Below are 23,776 nucleotides of genomic sequence, written 5' to 3' on the forward strand. Positions count from 1 at the left end.
GGAGCCATGACAGGAGTTGGACGATACCAATATCTAATGGAGGGGGGGGGGGGGTGTAGGCTATGGTGGTGCTCTGCACACTTAACTAAGCCCGGGGAAACAACTCCCAGATAACTGAAGTTGGCAATTGTTGTTAGAATCCCTGGAAGTTTAAAATTCAACTTCAAAAATCTATCCAACCAACGCCAACAGTCAACAACAGACATGGCACAACCCCCGACGTAGGTGTTGGTTGGTTGGGGCAGTCTGTACGCACTTTAAAAAGTAAAAGATGAAGTTGAAAAATGGTCACTCACGTGATATTTGCACAATTACTACAATTTGAAAATGATTCAATATTTATAATGCTTTATTATTTGAATCATCTAAGATATTTACATTACATCAACATGTTTGAATACTTCACCAAATAGCTATATGGTTTAGTCCTAACAGTGTGGTTGGACGTGGTGAGATAAACACATGGGAAGAGCGCCCTCTGGTGGTGATTAGAGATGCATCTCGCTTGCTCACATTCGGTTTACGAAAAGGCTCAATAAATCCATGTGTGCCAATCAGCATTCTCAGAGGACTGAGATTTGACACTGTCACAACGAATGAAAAGAAAAGTGCTTTATAAATCAAATTAATTATTATTAGGTTATATTATTATGGCAGCTTCTGGCGTGGTTTAGGTGTGACGACAGTGAGAGACGGTGAGAGACAGATGGTTCATCCAATCTGCCAAGTATTTTTGAAAGCGCCTGCCCTTTTCCAAATAGACCCTGGGCTAAGACGTCGTATCTGCTTTAGTTATCGAAATGAATGATGGATGGATTAGCCAGATTCACTTGTTGGCACATCACTAATACTAATACTAATACTAAACTGTTTCCAATCAAGCTTTCCCAGGTGGCTGCCTGTGTGGAACTAATCATATGGAACTAATCTTCTGGTGCAAATAGGTCAGAAAAAGGCGAAAACCTTCGATCTTCAAGGTATTCAATATCTGGCTTGGCCACTGACTGAGACAAGTTAACAAACATATCGAAAACTGACTGTCAAACTTTCAAAAACCACGAAAAGAAGATTACGAGCTCGAACTGACAAAAGACCCTGTTGTTCCCCTGTCGGAGCGGGACACCTGCTGAACACGTCATCCTCACACTTGATTGATTTTTGCGGTAGAAGATCGTTTTCAACGGTGAGAATAATAGCGAAATCATGCTGGCAGGCAGACATTTTACAAAAGGAAATATTAGTTTTGAGACGCTCTGAGTCGTTTTATGTGTAATATTTCCCAGCTTGTTGCTCGTTACCAGTGCTGCGCGCTTGTTTGGGCGTGGTTGCCATAACAACGGGGTGGGAGCCGGGTTGAACCATTTAAACATCTCATCAATATGGACCAGCACTCCGGGTCTGTTTTTAATCCTGTTCTGAATGATTAATGCACTTGCATGATTAATTCGCCTGTATATTCACTTAATGCACATGGCAGGTAGAAATGGATGAAGTTAGGGACCTTTTCGAGGAGCAGAGGGCTAAAGTGGACAAGATGTGTTTGGAAAATCTACCTTACATGGAAATCCAGGTGCGTTGCTTCTTGTCAGCCTGTTCATATTTACCCAGTTAACTATGCTGATTTACTTTGATCATCTCCTTGGCATCATGGTTATTTTCAACAGACAAAGGCTGATTCAAAGGACAATGATCCTCCAACTGCCTCAACACGTGGAAATGCATCTAAGCCTACCAGAGGTAATAATGCGAGTAGCAGTTTTTCTTTGGTGTCATCAATGCAGAATTGGTATGCTGTTGATAGGTATCTGAAATGTGTTACAATGTTGGTGTTTTTTCAGACGAGAGCACGGGTCTAAGTTTGCAGCTGGGAGCAGAATATGAGTTGAAGAAACAGAGACTCCAACAGGAGCTTCGTGCGGACTACAGGCGTTACGTTTCTCAGGTCTGGTCCTCGATCACAACGAGGAGGACCTATGATAAGTTTATAGGATTTGATGGAAGGAGTGTGGCTATCTTGTGAAAGCTTACAGGACTGATAGCATAGGGGACATACCGATTTAAGGAAGAACCAAAGCCCTCTTTTCTCTGGTGTCTTGGTTGTAGAAGAAGGACCTGAACGCTGGTGAGCCTGGTCCATCACAGCCTCAAGGTCTTTCACTTCTCATAGGAGAGAGGAGATCTGCAAAGGTAGCCAGACATATACTGTGTGTGTGTGTGTGTGTGTGTGTGTGTGTGTGTCTGTGTGTGTCTGTGTGTGTGTGTGTGTGTGTGTGTGTGTGTGTGTGTGTGTGTGTGTGAGTGAGTGATAACCTGCTGTAGTGGGAGGAGTAAACATAATGCTCTGTCTCCATGCTCAGTCTCCAAGGTGGACACACAGAGCACAGTGGCTTGGCATGACTCAACTTGCTCATAACAACATCAGTAGTGATATAGTGCTTTAGATTATGTTGTTACCAATGTTGATTGTACAAGACTTTGATTCCCACAGCAACTGGTTCAGTTGACGTGTGGTTGGCAGAGCTGACTGAAAGCTGTAAAGATTTGTCTGTGGGTTTGGTTTAGAACAAACTGAGAGATGAGAGAAACAAGGAATACAATGACTTCCTCCAAAGACAAGCTGGACACGGACAGATAAAGAGAAATTATCCCTTTACCTCACAGGTAAAATAGCAAATGGTGTCCATCTGTTCTTCAATCTATACAATTAATTTGGTGGTGGGGTTATGAACAGGGGTTAACGGCCACATGGTTCCCTATCCCATGTCTGTTTCTTCCCAGGTGCAGGCCTCAGAGACGGTGCGTATAGCTGCTCCTGACGCTCCCTCCCCTGCCCCAGAGACCCGGCCGGAGGTACAGCCCGGCCGCCCGTCCAGGAGGGACGCGGTCACGCCAACAGAAACGGGTGGGGCAGGGAGGTGGACAGGCCCTTGGGGTCCGGCCCCGCCGAGGGGAAGGAGGCGCAGGGGGAGTCACAGAGCTGAGGAGGAGGCCGTGGAGCCCTGGGAAAGGAGGCCCCGGAGACAGAGGGGGCGCAGGGAGGAGCACAGCTCTGAGGAAGAGGTCTCCTCAGACGAGGAGGAGGAGGAGGAGCTGGAGTTCCTGGATAGGAGGAGGTCCAGAAGGAGCAGGGAGCCTGAGTACATCGGGAGAAGAGAGAGGAGAGTCTATCACAGACCAGACAGGTGGCTCAGGATCCTCATTGCTTTATATGCCGTCCACTTCAATCATGTTTTTTTTTAAGGGCATTGGAAAATTGTGGCTCAGCGTTTTTTGTGCTCCATAGCCCCGCTGTAGTAAAGGTTGTGTATTCCTCTCAATGGCAGAGCTGTGCGGGAGAGGAGAGAAACAGTGCCCCCTGCTGCCCGGGAGGAGAACAACAGACACCAGGCCAGGAAGTCACTGTCAGCAACACCAAAACCCAAGTACTGTCCCTCTGCAATTAAACTACGCGAGCCAAGTCCAAGACTCCATAACTACGCTAGCCAAGTCCAAGACTCCATAACTACGCTAGCCAAGTCCAAGACTCCATACATTAACTAACTAAAACAGACAGCAAAGATATTGAATGGTTAGGTAGGCAATCGCTCCATTAGAGTCAGGAGCCGTATACATTTTCTGTATTGATCAAGTCCGGTATTGATTGGAGAGAGGCTTCAGAGGGAAACTATACGAGCCACACGCTTTGTTTATCGTGCCGGGGTAGCTATGTTCATTTACTGCACTGCTGCAAATATCCCCTCGTTACCTTGCGTTTATTTGTTTCCATGTGACGCCATTCATAAGCGTGTAAATGGAGCCTCTTTCAATAGGCTTGACAGGAGAGCACTCTGTGGTCTGGCCCAGCCCAGACACTCACTGCAGCTCCATCAGTATTGATCTGAGTGAGGAGGATCAGGCGTTCCTCTTGCTTTCTGGGTCACTGGGTAGGAGCTGGACTGCAGTAAGACACAGTGAGCTTTGTTAGCGTGGGATGTGAGGTTGTGAGGTGGTGGTCTGACTGCAGTGTGGCTAGCTGAGGGGATTGATGGATCAGCTGTGTGATTTATGAGCTAGTATTGATTGGATAAGCCTAAGTCTCAGTCTGTGTGTGTCTTAACTGTTTTGTAGACTACAGATGCCAGCAGCCACGAACGCCAGCGAGAGGTGCAGGTCCGCCTCCAACAAGGACAAGGCTGAGTTTGCCACAGGACTCATGATTGGTAGGACCCACTCTTCCTACATACGTAGACTCACATTACAGTTATCTAGCAGACGCTTTTATCCAGTCCAATACAAGCGTTAGCATAGGTAGTCGAGAGCACTACTGGTCGCCAGAAGTGCATCTCCTTTCTAAACAAGCATCGTAAAAACTTAACCAGGGCTAATGTAGAAGTGCAAGAACAGCCAAATACAAAAATGATAAGTGCTAGGAGGAAGGGTGGTACTTCTTGAAGAGGTGACACTGGGCGAACAGAGTCTCTCCAGATATATCCTGATATATGCTAATTAGGATTTATGTCATATCCGGGTAGTATCAGAACTCCGGAAGGGGAACATATTGGTGTGCAGCGTGATGCGTTTTCAGCCTGCGACGAAAGATGGGCAGCGACTCTGCTGTCCTGACGTCAGTGGGCAGTTCATTCCTCCACGGTGGGAACAGGACAGAGAAGAGCCGTGACCGGGTCGATCCAGCGCCGGGGCCTCGGAGCGACGGGGCAACTTAGCACATGTGTTTGATATAAGTAGCTGATAGCACATCGGAGGGGGAGTTGTACCTGCTGGATGGTTTCCTGTGATGTTTGCCCCCCAGGGACGTCAGAGGGGGGTGTGGCCACTCAGAGGAGGAAGGACCGGTACAGACAGGACCTGCTGGAGCAAATGGCCGAGCAGCAGAGGAACAGAAAGAAGTGAGTCTTTCACACAGGGGCCTACGTGTGTGAAGAAGCGTTCTTCTATTTCTTTATTGAACCTTTATTTAAGGGAAGAACAAATTCTTATTTACAATAGCAGCCTGGCAAGATGCAAAAGCCTCATGATGGAAGGGGAGGGGGCTGCAAAAGAAATGTCAAAGTTCATTTAAAAAAGTCTGGGAAACAGCTGACAAGTGTCAATCAATCAATCAATCAAAGCTTTATTTGTATAGCGCATTTCATACCCAGAGGCAACACAATGCGCTTTACAGAGAACTGTAAAGTAAACTGTAAACTGACGTTGGGATAAATGAGTCCACTAGTGTTTCTTGTAAGTTGTCCCAGTCTCTGTCTCAGCAGACCAGGACGATGACGGTGTTAAGTTGTCCCAGTCTCTGTCTCAGCAGACCAGGACGATGACGCGGTTGCTTTCCTGTGTTTGATGATGAGTGCAGTGTTTGTTTGGGGAATTTTGCGCACAATATGGCAGCTGAGTTCCTCTCAGTCATTTGAAGTGTCCAGGGATACTTTGGACGCTGTTGTTGGGGATGGGAGAGGAGAATGTGTAAGAATGGATCTTCTGGTTCTAGGGAGAAGGAGCTGGAGCTGAGGGTTGCCGCCACCGGGGCCGTTGACCCAGAGAAGCAGGTAAAACAACAGGGCAGGAAAGTTTGAATAAAACAGTGAAAGACTGCACTGATTTTATATGATACTAATACAATAACTTGTACTCTTGCATTTATTGCAGTGCCAGAACGTTAATTATGTGAGTTGTGAAACTTTTGTTGAGCAAATGTTTGTTGTACTGTATGTCTTTAACTATGGAGTTGTGTTTTGTATGTTTTCATATAAGACTTGACATTATTCCTTCAATGGGAATAGCTTGGCAAGTCTTGTGGAAACAATTTTCGTGATTGTATTGCTTACAAAAATGGCATGATCAGCACATTTCACTTTGCACTGACTGAGGAATGTAATTGAATGATTGAATTTTATGAACGGAGATCTGATACATAACACACTTCACCTTTCTTAATCCCTCTTTCATCCTTTCTCCTCCTTACTGTATATTGACGTGTTCCTCTTCTATCATCTTTGACCGCCATGACCACATCACCTCTCTCTCTCTCTCTCTCTCTCTCTCTGTCTCTCTCTCTCTCCCCCCATCACTGCTTCCAGCCTGATCGCATTAAGCAGTTCGGGGCGGTGAACCGTGACTATGAGGGCAGGAGACGGGATGTCCCCTACAGGCCCGGGGTCGGCCTGGACGCCCTGGGGACTCACCGGAGCCCCAGGCCCAGGGAGGAGAGGCCTTCTGTGGGAACAGAAGAGAGAGGCCGTCCTGGTCGTGCCCCGGTCGCTCCCCTGGACTACAGCACAGCCCTGGGGCAGCTAGCAGGGGCCGGGGTGGGCACGGGGGGCCCCAGGGCCGCACCTCTCAAAGAAGACTTCCACAGGAGCCTCTCTAGTACCCTGGGAGAGATGGTTGCCCCAAGGTACGGTATCGTAGACTTTGGCTGCGCTCTGAATCACATTACTCTTACTTTTTTACGACCAGTGCATGCATAAAATTGGGACATTCCACTTTGTCATAACATTGCGCCTTGAAATTTTCCCACAGCCGTCGCAGTGCATAAAGCGACATTCGTCCACAGCTGTCGCGACTCACACGTGACCTAATTTCAGAATAGCCAGAAAAGTCTGCTGGCTTGCACACTGCAAAATACGACCGGATGTAGTAGGACATCCTGGTATTTTTGCCATACTGCATGGGGCATACTATGTATTGGGACATCCTACATCCTTTTTTGGCATGCTATATAGTATGGAAGTATGTAATTCGAAACGCAGCCTTTGATTCATATAGTTTTCTCCTCAAGGTCACCTAATTTCCTGTGCGTTTCCTCTGTGTAGAATTGCTGGCATACCTCCTCCGATCCCGCCCACTCTCACGGTCGCCTACAGGACTCCCTATGATGAGGCCTACTACTACTATGGAGCCAGGAATCCCCTGGACCCCAGCCTACCCTGCGGTTCGTACAGCATCGCACTGTTTTGTTAGCCGCACTCACTGTGCCAGAGAAGCCTGAAGCATGAAAGGATATGACAGAGGTTTTATTCTAAGTCTCAGTATTCCCTAAACGAGCCTGATTTATCATAAACAGTCACGCTGGGGTGACTTACTGTTCTCAGATTGGCTCTGTAGTATCTGGTAACTCATGATCAGATGTGAGTAATTCCACAGCGCCTTAAATCAACCCCTGGAGCTCTCATCCATGGGGGGCCGTTACCATCGGTTATAAACCACTTTATCACCAGATCAATGGCCAAGAGGACTTGGCACGTCTGTTCCTAATATGACCGGCGGAGTTGATTCATGCCGTTGAGGGGGACAGGCGGTTCATGAACGAGTTCCAAAGACCGAGATGGAGGCGAACACATCTGACATGCCAACACAACGATGTTGAGAAATGTCTTCCCCTTCTCATGCTTTTACCGCTGGAGGGAAACACGGCCAGCCAAGTCCTCGTTGGCAAAAATGCTAAAAGATTGAATGATGTTATATGAATACTTGCAATAAGTTATACTCTTGCAGTGCCAGAAGGGTGGGTATGTGAGACGTGAATACTTATACTGTATGTCAAGTGTTACTTTTTCACGCGAATAGTCTTTGAAAAGGTATTTCCATGCCAATAGATGTGTGTGCAGGTGTGTATAACAGTGTTGATTGTGTGTGCAGGTGTGTATAACAGTGTTGATTGTGTGTGAAGGTGTGTATAACAGTGTTGATTGTGTGTGCAGGTGTGTATAACAGTGTTGATTGTGTGTGCAGGTGTGTATAACAGTGTTGATTGTGTGTGCAGGTGTGTATAACAGTGTTGATTGTGTGTGCAGGTGTGTATAACAGTGTTGATTGTGTGTGCAGGTGTGTATAACAGTGTTGATTGTGTGTGCAGGTGTGTATAACAGTGTTGATTGTGTGTGCAGGTATTCATTTAGTGTCCTTTTTAATGATTCCCATCAGACGGAGCCCCTGGAGGAGGAGGGGAGCGCACGGTCCTCCCCAACCCGCCCCCGGGAGCATCTCTTCCCCTGGGATTCGCCGGCCGCCCTGGGTGGGTGTCCTTCACTGCACTCTGACCAGAGACTGGGCCTCAACGCATCCATAGTGTCGCGAATTGAAATTCCTTTATCTTTAGATCGATAGATAATGAATTTGACCATATGGCCCAGCTTGTGTTGTGTTGTGCCGTGTCCTGTTTTCTGCCAGAAGGGGGCGCCCATAGCATGCCTTTAGAGCTGTGTGTCCATGACATCTCTTAGTGCTACTGACATGCATGCATGTGTGTGAATCTCTCTCTCTCCAGAGGAGCTAGCCAGCGCGGTGTGGCTGTTGGGGTGCTTCCAGGGGACAGGCCCAAGCAGTCCAAGGAGAGCGTGCTAAGTTATCAGGAGGCCCTTAGACAGCAGGTACACAGTGACACCTCTATCAGCTGAAATACTGCAGAGGCTAACCACATCCGTAACACATCCGTATCTCTCACACCTGTCAGGGAGAGCTCTTCATTCTCTCTCCTCAGCTGCTGAGTGGGGAGAGGGGGATGGAAGGATTTGTTAGCTGGGGTCTCATCTGTGTGATAAAAGACTTGGGGGAAGTCTGCCCTTACCTCACCCCACGCTGTCTGTCTCTCTCTTTCTCCCTCTCTCTCTCTCTCTCTTTCTCTCTCTCGTTCCCTCTCTCTCTCTCTCTCTCTCTCTCTCTCTCTCTTACTCTTGCTCTCACAGTAAAGCCCTCCTTTGGGTCAATGAACGTTGTGATGTGGTTCAGGAAAATGTTGAGCCCTTCAGAATCCTTTTGTTATTACCCGGATATAATCTTGTTTTAGCGAATAGGAGATGACTATCAGGAGAAAGAATGAAGTGAGGGTTGCGTCAGGCTCATTGAGAGGCAGGTTGGGATACTAATGACGGCTACGCCAGACTAGTGTTGTCAAAAATATCGATTTTTCGATTCATATCGATTCTGAATATTTAAAACAGTTTCAATACTAATTTCCCGCAATATCGATATTTTCCACACTATCGATACCAGCTGGCTTTCTCGCTCTGTCTTCTCTCCTACAGCGAGTTGTTGACACACAGGCACACACACACAGGCGCACACACACAGGCACACACACAGGCACACACACAGGCACACACACGCTGCTGCTCTGCACACATTGCCCTGCCCCGCCCCCCCTCCCCCTCACAGACCTGTCTGGTCAACAAATCCTCTCACTCGCTCCGAAGATGGCAAGTGCAGAGCCTCCGCGACTCGTGGATAAAGAAAACAGCAGAAGTGCTGTTTGGAAGTACTTCGGGTTTGAAGCAAATGACGAAGGAAAAGCTAAAGATGCCACGAAGCCCATTTGCAAGCGTTGTTCCAGAGTAGTGCCAACGAAAGGTGCAAACACAACAAATTTATCAAAACACCTCTAGGACCGACACGCGGATCTCTATAAAGAATTTAGAGAGGGTGACAGCTCCACTTTCAACATCACTGAAACATTAAACAAAATGGCCCAGTAAACTATTAACTTTAGTTTAATACATGAACTCTAGTTTAATACATCCATGAGCTTGCTATCGAAACGCCGCATTGACTGTGTGTGTGTGTGTGGGGGGGGGGCGGTAGATAAGATAGCTAACGTGAAGCTAAGCTAGGCTAGCTAATCCCCCTCAAAGCTATCCAGCAATGGGCCAAAGCAGTCAATGTGGCGTCTGAATAGCTGAGGGGAATTAGCTAGCTAGCTACTAGCTAGCTCATGGATGTAAACTAGAGCTAGTTAGCTTAGCTTCGAGAATGGCTGTTGGGCTAACAGGACAACACCAGCTATCAAGCCTGAGGAATCTTGAGTTAATGGTCAGTAAATCAACTTAGATGCTGTTATGCTTAACACACAGTACTATTAACTTTACTTAATTTCTAAGATTAGATTAGATAATAGAGTTATTTTTAAAGGTCGGATCTAAAGAGAAACCAAGGTTTTTAAAAGTGATATTTCTCTTCTCTTATAGTACCAGAGAGAAGCTGAGGAGAATCGACCAGCAACAAAAGCGAAACACACACAGCCTACCCTACTAGCTGTATTTGAACAACAAAGAACGTATGATGCAAAATCAAATGAAACCAAGAAACTGAACAGGGCTGTAGCAGAGTACATATGCATGGATCAGGTCCCCGTGTATACTGTTGAGAAACCTGGGTTCAGACAACTTCTTGGACAGTTAAATAACAAGTATGCCCTTCCTTCACGGAATCATTTCATGTACACTGAAATCTCCGCCCTATACAATGAAACAAAAGATAAAATCATGGAGAGCCTTGGGGGGGGGAACCCTTCTTTTCATGCACCACTGACCTGTGGACCAGCAGGGCCACATCCACATTCATGGCAGTAACTCTGCAGTTTATAACAGAATCCTGGGACATTCAGAGCTGGTGTTTGGGCTGTGTTGGGCTGCACTCAGAGCACACAGGGGACAGCTTGAGGGAGGCGTTGGAGGAGATGGTACATGAAACATGGGAGCTGGACATGTCAAATATGGCTGGCATCACCACTGATAATGCCTCAAATAACAAAAAACCATTTCAGCAGGACTTCACATGGGTCCCCTGCTTTGGGCACAACCTACACCTAGCCATTAGCAAGGGCCTGGATATAGACCGTGTGTCTGGAGCGCTGTCGAGGCTGAGGAAGACAGTCTGCTTTCAGCAGGTCAAAAATCGAAAATTTTATGCCCTCAATGTTGTCAATTTCTCCCCGTGGTATCGAAAATGGTATCGAGTATCGATACTTTTCAAGGTATCGTATCGAAGTTAGAAATTCCAGTATCGTGACAACACTACGCCAGACTGAGGAACGTTGGGATACTAATGATGGCTACGCCAGACTGAGGCACGTTGGGATACTAATGATGGCTACGCCAGACTGAGGCACGTTGGGATACTAATGATGGCTACGCCAGACTGAGGCACGTTGGGATACTAATGATGGCTACGCCAGACTGAGGCACGTTGGGATACTAATGATGGCTACGCCAGACTGAGGCAGGTAGGGATACTAATGATGGCTACGCCAGACTGAGGCACGTTGGGATACTAATGATGGCTACGCCAGACTGAGGCACGTTGGGATACTAATGATGGCTACGCCAGACTGAGGCAGGTTGGGATACTAATGATGGCTACGCCAGACTGAGGCACGTTGGGATACTAATGATGGCTACGCCAGACTCCGCTCTCTCCACGCTGACGCCAGAGACGCAGGAAGCAGTGATTAGTGACAGACTGCAATATTTTGACTGGACGAGATCAGAGCGTTTCTACAAGGTACAGATCCATAGTCTGAATATTTGGGAAGAGGCCCTCGTCCTTCTGGAGGCTGCAGTAGAGATCACTTTCTGCACTGAAGGAATTCTCAATTCTAAGATATTTTTGATCCTCCTGACGAAGCCCGGGGAGGAGGCTATGTTTTGGGTGGTGAGTGTCTGTTAGTGAGTCAGCAGGATTACGCAAAAAATACGATGCGATGACCCTGTCGTCCCCGGTGACAGATCCAGGAGAGGAAGGAGAGGAACCGCCAGGAGCGCGAGGAGAGGGAGCGCTACGACGCCAAGCTGGAGGCGGAGATGAAGGCCTACGAGCCCTGGGGGAGGGGAGGGGGCGGAGCTCCGCTGAGGGACAACACAGGCAACCTTATCAGTACGCCAACCTCACCACTTCTCATGTGTCATGTCTGTCCTGTCTATCTCTAGTGGATTGTACTGAATATATGGTACTAGACTTTATTCACTGTTACACCAAAATGCATACTAGCTAAATTGTTCTCGCTGAAGCCATAGATATAGACACTATCCAGTATCACCTCTGGTTTATTTATGCTAAAAACATCTACCAACACCTCTGCTATTTATGTAGACACCCTGGTGTGCAGGTGCAGCAGAAACCTGTGAGGTGTGATGGCTGTGTTAGAGATTCAGAGTCTTGGTTGGTTAATGCCTACAGGTGACCTGAACCGCATGCACAGGACCAACGAGGAGGCGTACATCAACCCCGCATCCAGGGACAGGGGGGGGCCGCAGGGCGCCATGGGGAGGAACGGGCCCACCCCCCGGGTGGAGGACAGGGTTCCCTCAGCCCACAGAATATCAGGTACGGTACCTCATACCTTCTTAGCCCCAGACTAAGGGAGCTGTTATCCCTAGCACCATCCTGGGACATTCCAGAGTGGGCTAACCCGACTTTAGCCTAGGGCTTGCTGACCATTCTAGAATGTAAACATTAGCCTAGGGCTTGCTGACCATTCTAGAATGTAAACATTAGCCTAGGGCTTGCTGACCATTCTAGAATGTAAACATTAGCCTAGGGCTTGCTGACCATTCTAGAATGTAAACATTAGGCTAGGGCTTGCTGACCATTCTAGAATGTAAACATTAGCCTAGGGCTTGCTGACCATTCTAGAATGTAAACATTAGCCTAGGGCTTGCTGACCATTCTAGAATGTAAACATTAGTCGCGTGTTCCAACGGACATTAATCGATGGCTAGAAGGCTTAGGTTAACCCTTGGTTAAACTGTGTGTGAAAAGGGCCTGAGTTATCCCAGAGTCAGCTCTTAGCCCATGGCTAATGATAACCCGGACTAAAATTACGCAGTGTGACAACACTACCCTTTATTTTTTTCTCGCGTGAAATTCATGTGAATGTGTATTGTTTGTCCACTTTAGGCGTGTGTGTTTGCGTGTCCCTGTCCTGTGTAGGGCTGTAGGATTGTATCGATACAACGATGCATCGCGGTACGTAGTCTCGCGATACTGTATCGATCTTTCAGCCCGGAGTATCGATACAGCCGGGCGCTGTAAAATAAATTAAAAAAAATCTTTTATTTTTTTTTATTTAAATTTTTAAATCCAGTTTAAAAAGCATATTCTACAATATTAAGTTAAAAAAGCATACATATAAATAATTTTGAAAAACCATAAATACTACAATGTTGACAGTTTAAAAAGCATGGATATCAAGTGTAAAATATTTATTAGCTAGCTCTCTGTCCAGTCATTGAGTTTGAGTTATCTATATAGTGCATTTGAGCCATTCAGTTTTCAGTCTTGAACACTTAAAATCTTTCAGTAAATGATGTGTGTATCGCAATACGTATCGTATCGTATCGTATTGTATCGTGACCTCTGTATCGTGATACGTATCGAATCGCGTGACCTGTGTATCGTGATGCGTATCGTATCGCGAAATCCAAGATGATATACAGCCCTAGTCCTGTGTGGGCGGGAGCATGACTGTGTGCGTCTCCTGAGTCACTCCTTTCTGTCCCTGCAGGATTCGCCCAGCCGTCGCCGTTCGCCAGAGGCAACGTGTTCGCCGAGCCGCCCACTCCCCAGCAGCTGTGGGAACAGGACACGTACAAGGACTCCCTCAGACGACAGGTAGGCTGGCAGCGTGTGTGTGGAGGCCCTCAGCCCTCGGCCCAGAGGGGGTGTGGCCCTCAGCCCTCGGCCCAGAGGGGGTGTGGAGGCCCTAGCCCTCGGCCCAGAGGGGGTGTGGAGGCCCTCAGCCCTAGGTCCAGAGGGGGTGTGGAGGCCCTCAGCCCTCAGCCCAGAGGGGGTGTGGAGGCCCTCAGCCCTCGGCCCAGAGGGGGTGTGGAGGCCCTCGGCCCAGAGGGGTGGAGGCCCTCAGCCCTCGGCCCAGAGGGGTGGAGGCCCTCAGCCCTCGGCCCAGAGGGGGTGTGGAAACGAGGGTGTGTGGGGAGCGCAAACGTCTGAACCAAAGGCCTGAACCCTCCGAGGGGTTTTGAGCTTGAGTGAGGGCCGGTTTGACCGTGGGGATGACGGGGGAAACTGTGGGTGTGTGCCGTGACGGGACAGATCGAGGAGAAGAGGCGGAGGGAGGCGGAGGAGAGAGAGCGGACCAGGATGGAGGAGGAGAAGGAGGAGAAGAAGCTGGTGGAGCAGAGGGCTCGTATCCAGCAGGAGTATGAGCAGGAGCAGGAGAGGAAGAAACGCAAGGAGATCGAGGTGAGGAATCATTTAACTAGCGCAACATTTGTAAGGTCAGGGATTCAGTACAGAGTGTGTGAATGTGATATTGCTGCTGAGTGTTTGGTTGTTGATCTATGGAGCCCCCAGGATAAAGGAAGCCTAGTGAATTATTATAACCCCTGTGAGACGCTAGTTCTTTCTGACCTTGAGGGTATAATAGGGCTGTCAGCTCCCCAGTGATACCACTTGGAAAGGGGGAATGGTTTAGTGTGTGTAAGGGAAAGTTAGAATATCAGTGGCAGATGGAGTGGGCAGGAGAGCAGAAGGGTTGGTGGTATTGGTCAGGTCAGAACTCTTATCAAATCTAAGAGGTGGAAAGTGAAGTCTGGGCGCAGGGATGATGTTGTCTTAACCAGACTCAGACTGGGGCACTGTGGTCTGGCTAGCTCCTTGCCTGTCATTGGGAAGCACCCTGACGGCTTGTGTCGATGTGGTAGTTTGGAGACCGTTCAACATGTACTCCTAACACGTGGTTCCTATAGAAGTGAAAGGCAGCAGCTGTTCAAGGAGTTGGCAGGTTTGGGCTTTGTAGTCTTCTCAGTTCAGTCTATTTTTGTAGTCTTCTCAGTTCAGTCTATTTTTGGGACGGAACACAACAGAAGTGAGCTGGTAGGGAGAGCGGTGCTGAGGTACCTCCAGTCCACTGGACTGTATGGGAGAATATAAATGATGTCGTCGGCCTGTGGGGGGCAGCATTACGCTGTTGCATACAGCCTGTCGGAAACCTGAAGAAGAAGAAGAAGAACTAGGAGATCCAGGTGATGAATCATTTAACTAGGAGATCCAGGTGAGGAATCATTTAACTAGGAGATCCAGGTGAGGAATCATTTAACTAGGAGATCCAGGTGAGGAATCATTTAACTAGGAGATCCAGGTGAGGAATCATTTCCATTCCACTTAAACGGGCACAGTGTGATCGTATTTTAGACTTGTCTAGTCCAAAGATTTACCAAGATACGTTCAAAAGGTTGAGTCTGGTTTATTGAATGAAATCAAATACTTGCGCAAGGACTTCCTGAACAACGCAAACAAAGGTGGTTTGTCAGAGAAGTGAAGTCAGTCACTTCTGGCCTGGCTTATATTCATTCAGAACACAGGTAAGTCTTTCTAGGATTTCATTGGCTGAGTTGTCTATGCGTCATCGTGAGGGGACGGATATCACACAGTGAAAGGAAGGAATGTGGGATGAAACTCGCTTTGAATAGAGACAAAGGTCTGAGTCAGGGCAGGAAGGTGGCCTTTCTGACTTGGACAAAAGAGCGAGGCAGAGCTATGCAGAGTGTGTTTACAATATCAAAAGAAGGGAGAGTTGGTGTTTTACATTAGACTGAAACTGGGGTTTTGCAGGGGACTTGGGGGGGAGGTGATAAATTACAAAGACAAAGGCTAAGGTGTTTGGATGTAAATTCCTGGACAATCCCTCATTTGTGCCTGAACAGGCACACAAAAATAAAATCCAAACACAGTGTAAACAGTCAGCTATGCTATACATGTGGAAAGGAAATAATCTCTCCACTAGGTGGAAACTTTAATTATTTCCTCTCAACGTGCAAAATCACACACCAAAACCCCTTGCTTCAGAAATTTGACAGGAAACAAGATAAAAAATTGACATGATTATATACTATTTATAGTCTAAGAGTGGACAACCATTCACCAAAAAACAAACTTGATTAAACAAGGCAAAAAAAAGATAAAATGGTTACCAGTGTAAGAGGGGCAAAAAACCTCTTGGTCAATTTAGAGGAAAAACCCAAACTTATTTATCAACTCATGTTTCAACCATTGCAATTCTTGTAAACAAATATGATATGTTTCAGATTATTTCAAAGTTCATTCACTCTTGTGAGGAGGTGACCGGCAAGGTCAGTCTCCGATTGCTCATCAGAGGAGGGGAGAGTGTGGCGGTGACTGTCAAGGTCACTCTTGTTCACAGTGTATCCCAACAGTCATTTAGGTGGCACTTCTCTTTTGGGCAATAGAATGTCATTGGGGAATGCAAGGCGTCTTCTCTTCTAGATCGCAACTTCGATGTCACGTTGCTTGAAATCAGTTATGTTCAATGTTAGTGTGTGCAGGTGTGTGTGCGTGTGTGGTGCATCTTGTGAGGAGGTGACCAGCAAGGTCATTTTTCCTCCGATTCCTCGTCAGAGGAGAGGACAGTGTGATGGCCCATGGTTTTGGCCTCTGAGCCCTCTGGTTCAGCTGCATTCTGATCTCCTGGTGTTTGCGATCCCTTGGTGGACCGTCCTCTGCTGCTTGGACCCGTCGGCAATGGCTTGCATGGGTCCAACGAAGTCCTCTCAGATCGCTGTCTGCGTGATGAGTAGAAACTGGTACGTCCCGAGCCACCTCGGCGAGTTCCAGCTCCTTCGTCTGTGGTCGTGGATTAGGACCCAATCCCCAGGAGAGATGTGATGCAGGAACCCCTCCTTAGCCTCAGGAAATGGCGGTCCTCACTCTGTTGGAGACATCTGTTAACATCCTCCGCCACCCCTGTTTTGAAACATGATCTGGCCCGTGGGCTAGTTTGAAAGCATAATGAAAACATGAACGAGGTAGTACAGGTTTGTCATTAGGCCCTAGATACAGGTTAGTTTGGTGGTGGAAATGTGCACTTAGTCCTTCATTTCTTTTTCTCCGCAGGTGGAGCAGATGCTTGTAGGTCAGAAATGTAGGCTCTTGAACTGAACCCGGTCCATCCCTGTACTGCTCCACTTAGGGTCGGCCCGGGTCGTGCTGCTGGAGGGCTCACCTCGGCGCTCCCGCCTCCAGCACAGGCTGATGAAGTGCTCCGTCTGTGGATCCACAGATGAGAGAGACAAACAGAGACAAAACAGAGCAAAAGAGAGTCCTCTGGTCTGGTCTCCCTGTTCCCTTCTTTGGTCAGGAACGGTTATTCAACAGTCTGTAGGAGATACTCAGAAACATGGTTAAGCGCAAGCTCCTGCTTTGGGGAAAAATGTTGTTATTTTGTCAGGAAAACTTAAACAGGGTGACTGTTCAAGTGTCATTTAGAGCCAGTCTGCAGTATCCTACAGTGACATCAGGGGCAGTGTTAGAATGACTTCAACACGCTTAGTCCCCAGTCATGATCAAGGCAATTGGATTTGGCTCTAGCAGTTCTCTTGCGATTTTATGAAAATAAAATACGCTATATTCTCGTCTCAACAAAACAACACCCCCTAAAGGTGAAAGCAAAAATTTCCTGAAGTCAGGATAAAAATAGAGACGAGGCAAAGAAAATGACACTAAAATGAACTGGCTTCATTTACAATTAACTAATCAAAAAACTCCATCAAAGCTTCATTTGTATAGCTAAAATTTGTATATCTAAAAACCTCCCTCTTCTGCATTTGAGGACAGAGTATTTGGGCACTGCTCCTGTTTCATACTTATCTGTCGCTCACAGTGAGTTGGTGACATGGCGTTGGTCTGCATCTCACGAAACCCAGATCGCCCATCTGTAGGGAAACAGGCCAGTAACCTCCGGTGTCCTGTGCCCGTCTCCTGGTTCGGCATTCACCCATCACTCCCGGAACGACAGTTGTCTGTAAAATACCACTCAGAAAAAACACTCAGGCCCGATGAATGTGCCTCAAACTATAAACATGAGATATTTAACATACTCATTTAAAATATATATAAATTGGGTTATGAGATGCTGCATTCAGATTAAGATACTGGCAACCCTTATCTATTCCCCCCACTATTATGCACAACGCTTATGTCTTAAGCTACATATCAGAAAGAGAGACAAAACAAACAGTTAAAACAGACAAACAGCAGGTCCCAAGCAGTCCCCAGGAAGGCATGATCCAGGCTTCTCAAAGACCTGCCGCCCAGGGTCCATAGCACCTGAAAATTAAGACTCAAAACACAGACTGGGTTCAATAGCAGAGGAGAAGGCCTAATGCCAGCTCCTCAAAAAACACATTATCATTATATGAATGAAAATTCATACAGTAGAAATGCATAAAACGAACAGCTTATGGCCATTCATTGACTATTGAAACAAAACTCCTGAATCAAACACCTATTCAACCCTGTCAGACTTTTGAGTTCGCTCTACATCTATTTTATCCTGTTTATTTACCTTAAAAATTAAAACTCTCTATCTTGGCTAGTTTAAAATCACCCTTATGGGTTGTTCAAGGGAAGTCCAGCAGGTGGCGCTCGACTTCAAAATCGGAGGCTCTTCCTTCCGGACCTAAAAAAAAAAACTCTCTCGTTCTACTCTCCCAAATCTTAAAAACAGACCAGTCTAGAGAAGTAACAGGCTTTTCCCTTAACCCTCTAGCTGAGCCCGAATCTTAGAATTTAACACTAAAATGTCAGATGTGGATGTAAGAAATCGAAAATGCTTTAGCACATAACGAAATTCTGCCAACAAACGCTCGCAGAAATATGCTTCAGTGCAACAATGTCATCAGGCTAGACGTTTGCAGTAGAATTCTTTACATCCTCTAGCATATCTTAATAACTAGTGTTACAGGGACACCTAGTGGTGATCCCAAAAATGTTGCATGTATGACCCGGATGTGGTCTTTGGTTGTGCGCGGGGAAATTTAAAGAAACAAATCCCAAATAATCATGACGCAGCCTAAAAACCCCAAAACAGCAACGAAAAGAAACCTTATGGTTAACTCACGGCGGGAAAGAATACAATTTCGAAGAAACAAACATTAAGACACATTAAAATTCGCTTAGTACTCACCCAGTCAGGAATCTCTTTGTTCTCCCTCTGGCTCAAGGCGGATCACCGGGAGTTGTTTTCCTTATCTCCTAGGCAACCAGCTAGCTAGCCTACTGGGAATCTAGCAGAAATGTAACAGTCTAAAAAGGGTACAAAACAATACTTTACCTGGATCCATGGCGCGCGTAACAAACATACAATCAAGAGCCGAGGCTCAAAAATGCAATCAAAAATCCCACTGAGCCGGCGAAAAATAGCGCTTAGACAAACATAAAGACAACACAACCCCGTTCGGGGACAAAAAACAGACACTCCGGAGGTTAGCTGGTAATCGCACTCACTGCGAACTTCAACCCATTTGGAAATCGCACTCACTGCGAACTTCAACTCATTTGGAAATCGCACTCACTGCGAACTTCAAGCCTGTGGGAATCGCACTATCTGCGAACTTCACTCTGTGGAAATCGCACTATCTGCGAACTTCAATCCTGTGGAAATCGCACTATCTGCGAACTTCAACCCAAAACGTTATCCTAGAAGTGTACTCTCACTTCTTAACTACAGCCGAGCCGACAAACAATCTAAACTGTAGTCTACATCAACTGTAAGGGAGCGAGTCCCAAACCCAAAATTGCACCTCTTCTGAAGAGAACCCCCGGTAGCCTAAACAAGGACGAAGTCAAAACGACAATACGATATAAATATGTATATTGCTGTCCACATCTCCTTGGATAGTTACTTACTTAATACCCACGCTGGGGTTTCCTGTTTTCAACCAATCCAGACCAACACAACTGAACCAAATCAAGGCAAATACAACTCAGAACCACAAGAGGGTTCGTTTAAACGTACCTGTGAGCCTCAGGAATCCAGTGGCAGAACTGAGGAAATAATCTCGGCTAGCGCTCTGGCGCAAGAGAGAAAATTGATTTTCCAAGCCCATATGGACCGACACGTCTGTCGATCAGTCCTATCCACTGGAATCCCGGCAACACGCAGGTAGTCCTCCCAGATCATCCGCGTCGCCAAAACTGTGATCGTATTTTAGACTTGTCTAGTCCAAAGATTTACCAAGATACGTTCAAAAGGTTGAGTCTGGTTTATTGAATGAAATCAAATACTTGCGCAAGGACTTCCTGAACAACGCAAACAAAGGTGGTTTGTCAGAGAAGTGAAGTCAGTCACTTCTGGCCTGGCTTATATTCATTCAGAACACAGGTAAGTCTTTCTAGGATTTCATTGGCTGAGTTGTCTATGCGTCATCGTGAGGGGACGGATATCACACAGTGAAAGGAAGGAATGTGGGATGAAACTCGCTTTGAATAGAGACAAAGGTCTGAGTCAGGGCAGGAAGGTGGCCTTTCTGACTTGGACAAAAGAGCGAGGCAGAGCTATGCAGAGTGTGTTTACAATATCAAAAGAAGGGAGAGTTGGTGTTTTACATTAGACTGAAACTGGGGTTTTGCAGGGGACTTGGGGGGGAGGTGATAAATTACAAAGACAAAGGCTAAGGTGTTTGGATGTAAATTCCTGGACAACAGTCACGCTTGATTCAGTTGATATTACTAGTGCATAGAGCCCGTGGAGCCATCGTGGTCAATTGATCGATCTGTCTATCTATAACTGACATTTTGGCTCCTGAGCCAAATTAATGAAGTCCAAATGAATGAAGGTGAATAGACGACCTCTGTGGCGCCCCCCTCAGGTCGGACCTGGCAGGGGGTGATTCGGTGCTCTACCCCCGCACACCTCAGTCTATCCTGGGTCTCTAGCGCCCTCCATACGGGGAGTTGGCTTCTCTTAAAGTTTTGTTTTGTCTCTGTGAGAGTGGGACATATTTTGTATTTGCTGTAACCTGCCTTGGTTACATTGATACCTTTCTGACGGTCCAAACTGCGTCTTTGTGACCTTCCCACACGGAGATATGACCGTTTCAATCCCGTGCCACCGCCTCGCCACCGGAGGAGTGCAAGGTCGACCCTACGTACCGCTAGCCTTGATATGCACTTTGGTAACATCCACTTTGACATGTCACCTCTGCAGCAAGGCGCCAAGAACGAGGAGCTGATCCGTCAGGCTGAGGAGCGCCGGAGGAAGGCGGAGAGGAAGATGAAGGAAGAGGAAGAGCGGGAGAGAGAGACTCTCAGACTGCGGTATGAGAAAGAGAGGCATGCACAGCTGTCTCAGGTGAGGAAGCGAGCGAGCCCGAGCTGATTAATAAAGCTCTCATAAATAAAACAGGGAAAGGACCTCTGGCGATATTATTTGAGTATGAGTCTCTCTCTGTGGTCTGTGGAGTTCCAGAGATATTATCTGAGTATGAGTCTCTCTCTGTGGTCTGTGGAGTTCCAGAGATATTATTTGAGCTTGAGTCTCTCTCTGTGGTCTGTGGAGTTCCAGAGAGAACCGTCTCCTCCTATTCCTGCCCTGATGAAGAAACCAGCCAAACAGCAGCTCACCCCCCGACCTCCCTCTGCCGTTAGCATGTTCTCCTCTAGGACTCTGTCTGTGAGTCACTGTACCACACACTCTCTCTCACACACACACACACACACACACACACACACACACACGTCTCAGGCACTCACATTTTACAACGGACCTCCGATTTTTCTTTTTCCAGGAGCGCTCGATGGCAGCCCCACACTCCCCGCCTGTGCCAGCGAGGAGGAACCAGCTTCGAGCCACAGGTGTGACCATCCTCCTGACGTGTCCTCACATGAGACTGAATCATCAGCTTCTGACATCCAAGCAGTCATGGTGTTGGTACAGCGATCAGGCTTTGTTTGGGTCGTAGAAGTCCCAGCACCAACCGACATAAGTCAGTTTTCCACCTCACTAAATAGAACCGACTCGACTTTACCTCTTTTTTTTGTTTTCCACTGCACACAAGGCGAGTACAGCTGAGTCAAGACTTTTTTCAGCGATGGTTTGGCCTGCAATGGTGAGGTGGGTTATGGGAGACTGCTGGACCTGATTAGGGCTGCTGACAAGTAGATCCTCCGTCTTGCTGCTGTTTAGTTGAAGGAGGTTTTGGTTCATCCATGCCCTTGTCTCCTCAAGGCAGCAGTGAGCAGGCAACAGACTTGGGGCTGTTTTCACGTACAGCTGGGTGTCATCGGCATAGCAATGGAATTATATTTCATACTGATGATACGACCGAGGGGGAGGCATATATAGAGGACGAACAGAACAGGGCCAAGAATGTGTCCACTTGCACATTCAACAGCTGTACATGCTGACGACATGCATCCATGGGTGGAGGTTTTCTATTTCCAGTAGATGGAATCAACTCTGGGTTGGTTTTCGAGCAGCGTCCTCTCCTTGTGTTTCTTCCTAGCTCTTCCACTCGTACATGTTAGCCGGCAGGTACTCAGCCTCCCAGCTGTCTGATCTGAGAGCTGTTCTTAGCTGCCTGCTGCCCAGTTTCCTTGGTGACCACTTGTATACTCATTTGGAATGTTGACAGTTGTGGCAGTTAGCTGACAGCTAGCTAGTTGTTTTGATGTTATTTTTTAAATCCAACCAAAGATGATATTTTGTCTTCTTGTGTTCTTGCTGTCTAATGCTGTTACCGCTTCTTTAGAGTAATTTCTGAAGATAATTTAAAGGTTATTGTGCAAATATTTCCTACTTTTTAGGTCCAAGTTTGAGTTGTATTCGATGACCTCTCTCTCTCTCTCTCTCTCTCTCTCTCTCTCTCTCTCTCTCCCTCTCTCTCTGTAGTTGTATATCAGGCAGGAATGCGGCCGAGGGACTCTCTCACACACTATCTCTCTCGTTCTCATCACGTCTCTCTCTGCCTCTCTCTCTTCATCAGAGGACCAGCAGGGCGTGGTCAGTGAGTTGTCAGCTCTACGCAGACGGCTGCGGAGCGAGCAGAGAAGACTGGAGGGGCAGCTGGGACCGACAGACAGGGAGGAGGCAGACACCCCCCCCCCACTCCAGGTACAGAGAGAGAGCATGTGTGTGAGTGTGCGTGTGTGTGTGTGTGTGTGTGTGCGCGCGTGCATGCATACACTCACACTCAGGCCTTTGAGCCTCTTCCAGTTCCAGGGCTTTCCCGAGGTGGTAAGCTGCTTACATCACGTTGGTTACCCCGTGCTTAGGGTCTGATAAAAGCATTAGGGTGTGTAACTAGCATCCCTGGGCCAGGTGCTATGGGTTTATTCTGACTCAGCTGATCTCAACCCACCCACTGTAAACCGTAATCCCCCTTCATAGTCAAAGCCCTGGACATACCAGAGATCTGTGTGTGATTGAGAAAGCTGTACCGCCTTGTAGAAAAAGTCATAAGTAGCCTTGGGAACCACTGGTTCTGGAGCCTAGTGGCCCATAGATGCAGGAGCCTGTCTCCTGATTCCTTAGCGTGAGGCAGCTTGATGTACAAGTCCACCCCCTGGACATGACGCTAGTATGACGCAAGGATTTACCCCCAATCCAACCCTTGATGCTGAGTGCCAAGCAGGGAGGGATTGGGTACTATTCTTATAGTCCTTGGTATGACTGGGCCGGGGTTCGAACCCCCAATCTCCCAATCTCAGGGCGGACACTCTAGTTGCCAACTTGGTGACTTTGTCACTTTATTTGGTGACTTTCCAGACCCCCTCGGCGACTTAATTAGTCAAAAGCGACTAGCGACAAATCGAGCAAGTTTTTCTGGTCATTTGGGGAATGATTATGTTGACAGAGCTCCTCAAACGCATCTAAAATATCCAGTTCCTCGGTTCATGTTACAACATTAACGGAGGACAAAGGGGCGGCTGTAGCTCAGTTGGTAGAGCGGGTCGTTCAGTGATCGAAGGGTCAGCGGTTCGAATCCCAGCTCAGACTGTCCACATGTTGAAGTGTCCTTGAGCAAGACACCTAACCCCAAATTGCTCCCAATGAGCAGGTTAGCACCTTGCATGGCAGCTGCCGCCATTGGTGTGTGAATGTGTGTGTGAATGGGTGAATGAGAGGCCATTGTAAAGCGCTTTGAGTGCCGCTAAGGTGGAAAAGCGCTATATAAGTGCAGTCCATTTACCATTTACAACCGAGCTCACGAGAGCCGAGTACGCCTACAGCGAGGGCTGCCCTCTCCTCCTCACCTCT

The 23,776-nt window shown here is 47.4% G+C and overlaps 1 protein-coding gene across 1 annotated transcript in view; it reads left to right on the forward strand.

Annotated features, from left to right (window-relative positions):
• Window positions 1-1,497: 1,497 nt before the first annotated feature.
• The window catches only part of LOC311326678 (centrosome and spindle pole-associated protein 1-like), a gene marked incomplete at its 3' end in the record, with an annotated part of 28,355 nt that continues 6,076 nt past the window's right edge, over window positions 1,498-23,776 (forward strand). The window contains exons 1-22 of the mRNA XM_084459612.1: window positions 1,498-1,570; window positions 1,665-1,737; window positions 1,839-1,942; window positions 2,104-2,187; window positions 2,563-2,661; window positions 2,779-3,182; window positions 4,108-4,199; window positions 4,790-4,886; window positions 5,480-5,537; window positions 6,069-6,385; window positions 6,804-6,922; window positions 7,915-8,005; window positions 8,258-8,360; window positions 11,490-11,637; window positions 11,941-12,087; window positions 13,268-13,374; window positions 13,813-13,962; window positions 20,726-20,869; window positions 21,083-21,190; window positions 21,306-21,372; window positions 22,503-22,613; window positions 22,967-23,051. Coding sequence (XP_084315738.1) covers window positions 1,535-1,570; window positions 1,665-1,737; window positions 1,839-1,942; window positions 2,104-2,187; window positions 2,563-2,661; window positions 2,779-3,182; window positions 4,108-4,199; window positions 4,790-4,886; window positions 5,480-5,537; window positions 6,069-6,385; window positions 6,804-6,922; window positions 7,915-8,005; window positions 8,258-8,360; window positions 11,490-11,637; window positions 11,941-12,087; window positions 13,268-13,374; window positions 13,813-13,962; window positions 20,726-20,869; window positions 21,083-21,190; window positions 21,306-21,372; window positions 22,503-22,613; window positions 22,967-23,051 — 2,744 coding nt within the window. The 5' untranslated portion in view covers window positions 1,498-1,534. The remainder of the gene's footprint in view (window positions 1,571-1,664; window positions 1,738-1,838; window positions 1,943-2,103; window positions 2,188-2,562; window positions 2,662-2,778; window positions 3,183-4,107; window positions 4,200-4,789; window positions 4,887-5,479; window positions 5,538-6,068; window positions 6,386-6,803; window positions 6,923-7,914; window positions 8,006-8,257; window positions 8,361-11,489; window positions 11,638-11,940; window positions 12,088-13,267; window positions 13,375-13,812; window positions 13,963-20,725; window positions 20,870-21,082; window positions 21,191-21,305; window positions 21,373-22,502; window positions 22,614-22,966; window positions 23,052-23,776) is intronic.

This window comes from Borostomias antarcticus (assembly GCF_949987555.1).
Source record: "Borostomias antarcticus genome assembly, chromosome: 28".
NCBI classification, from domain to species: Eukaryota; Metazoa; Chordata; class Actinopteri; order Stomiiformes; family Stomiidae; genus Borostomias; species Borostomias antarcticus.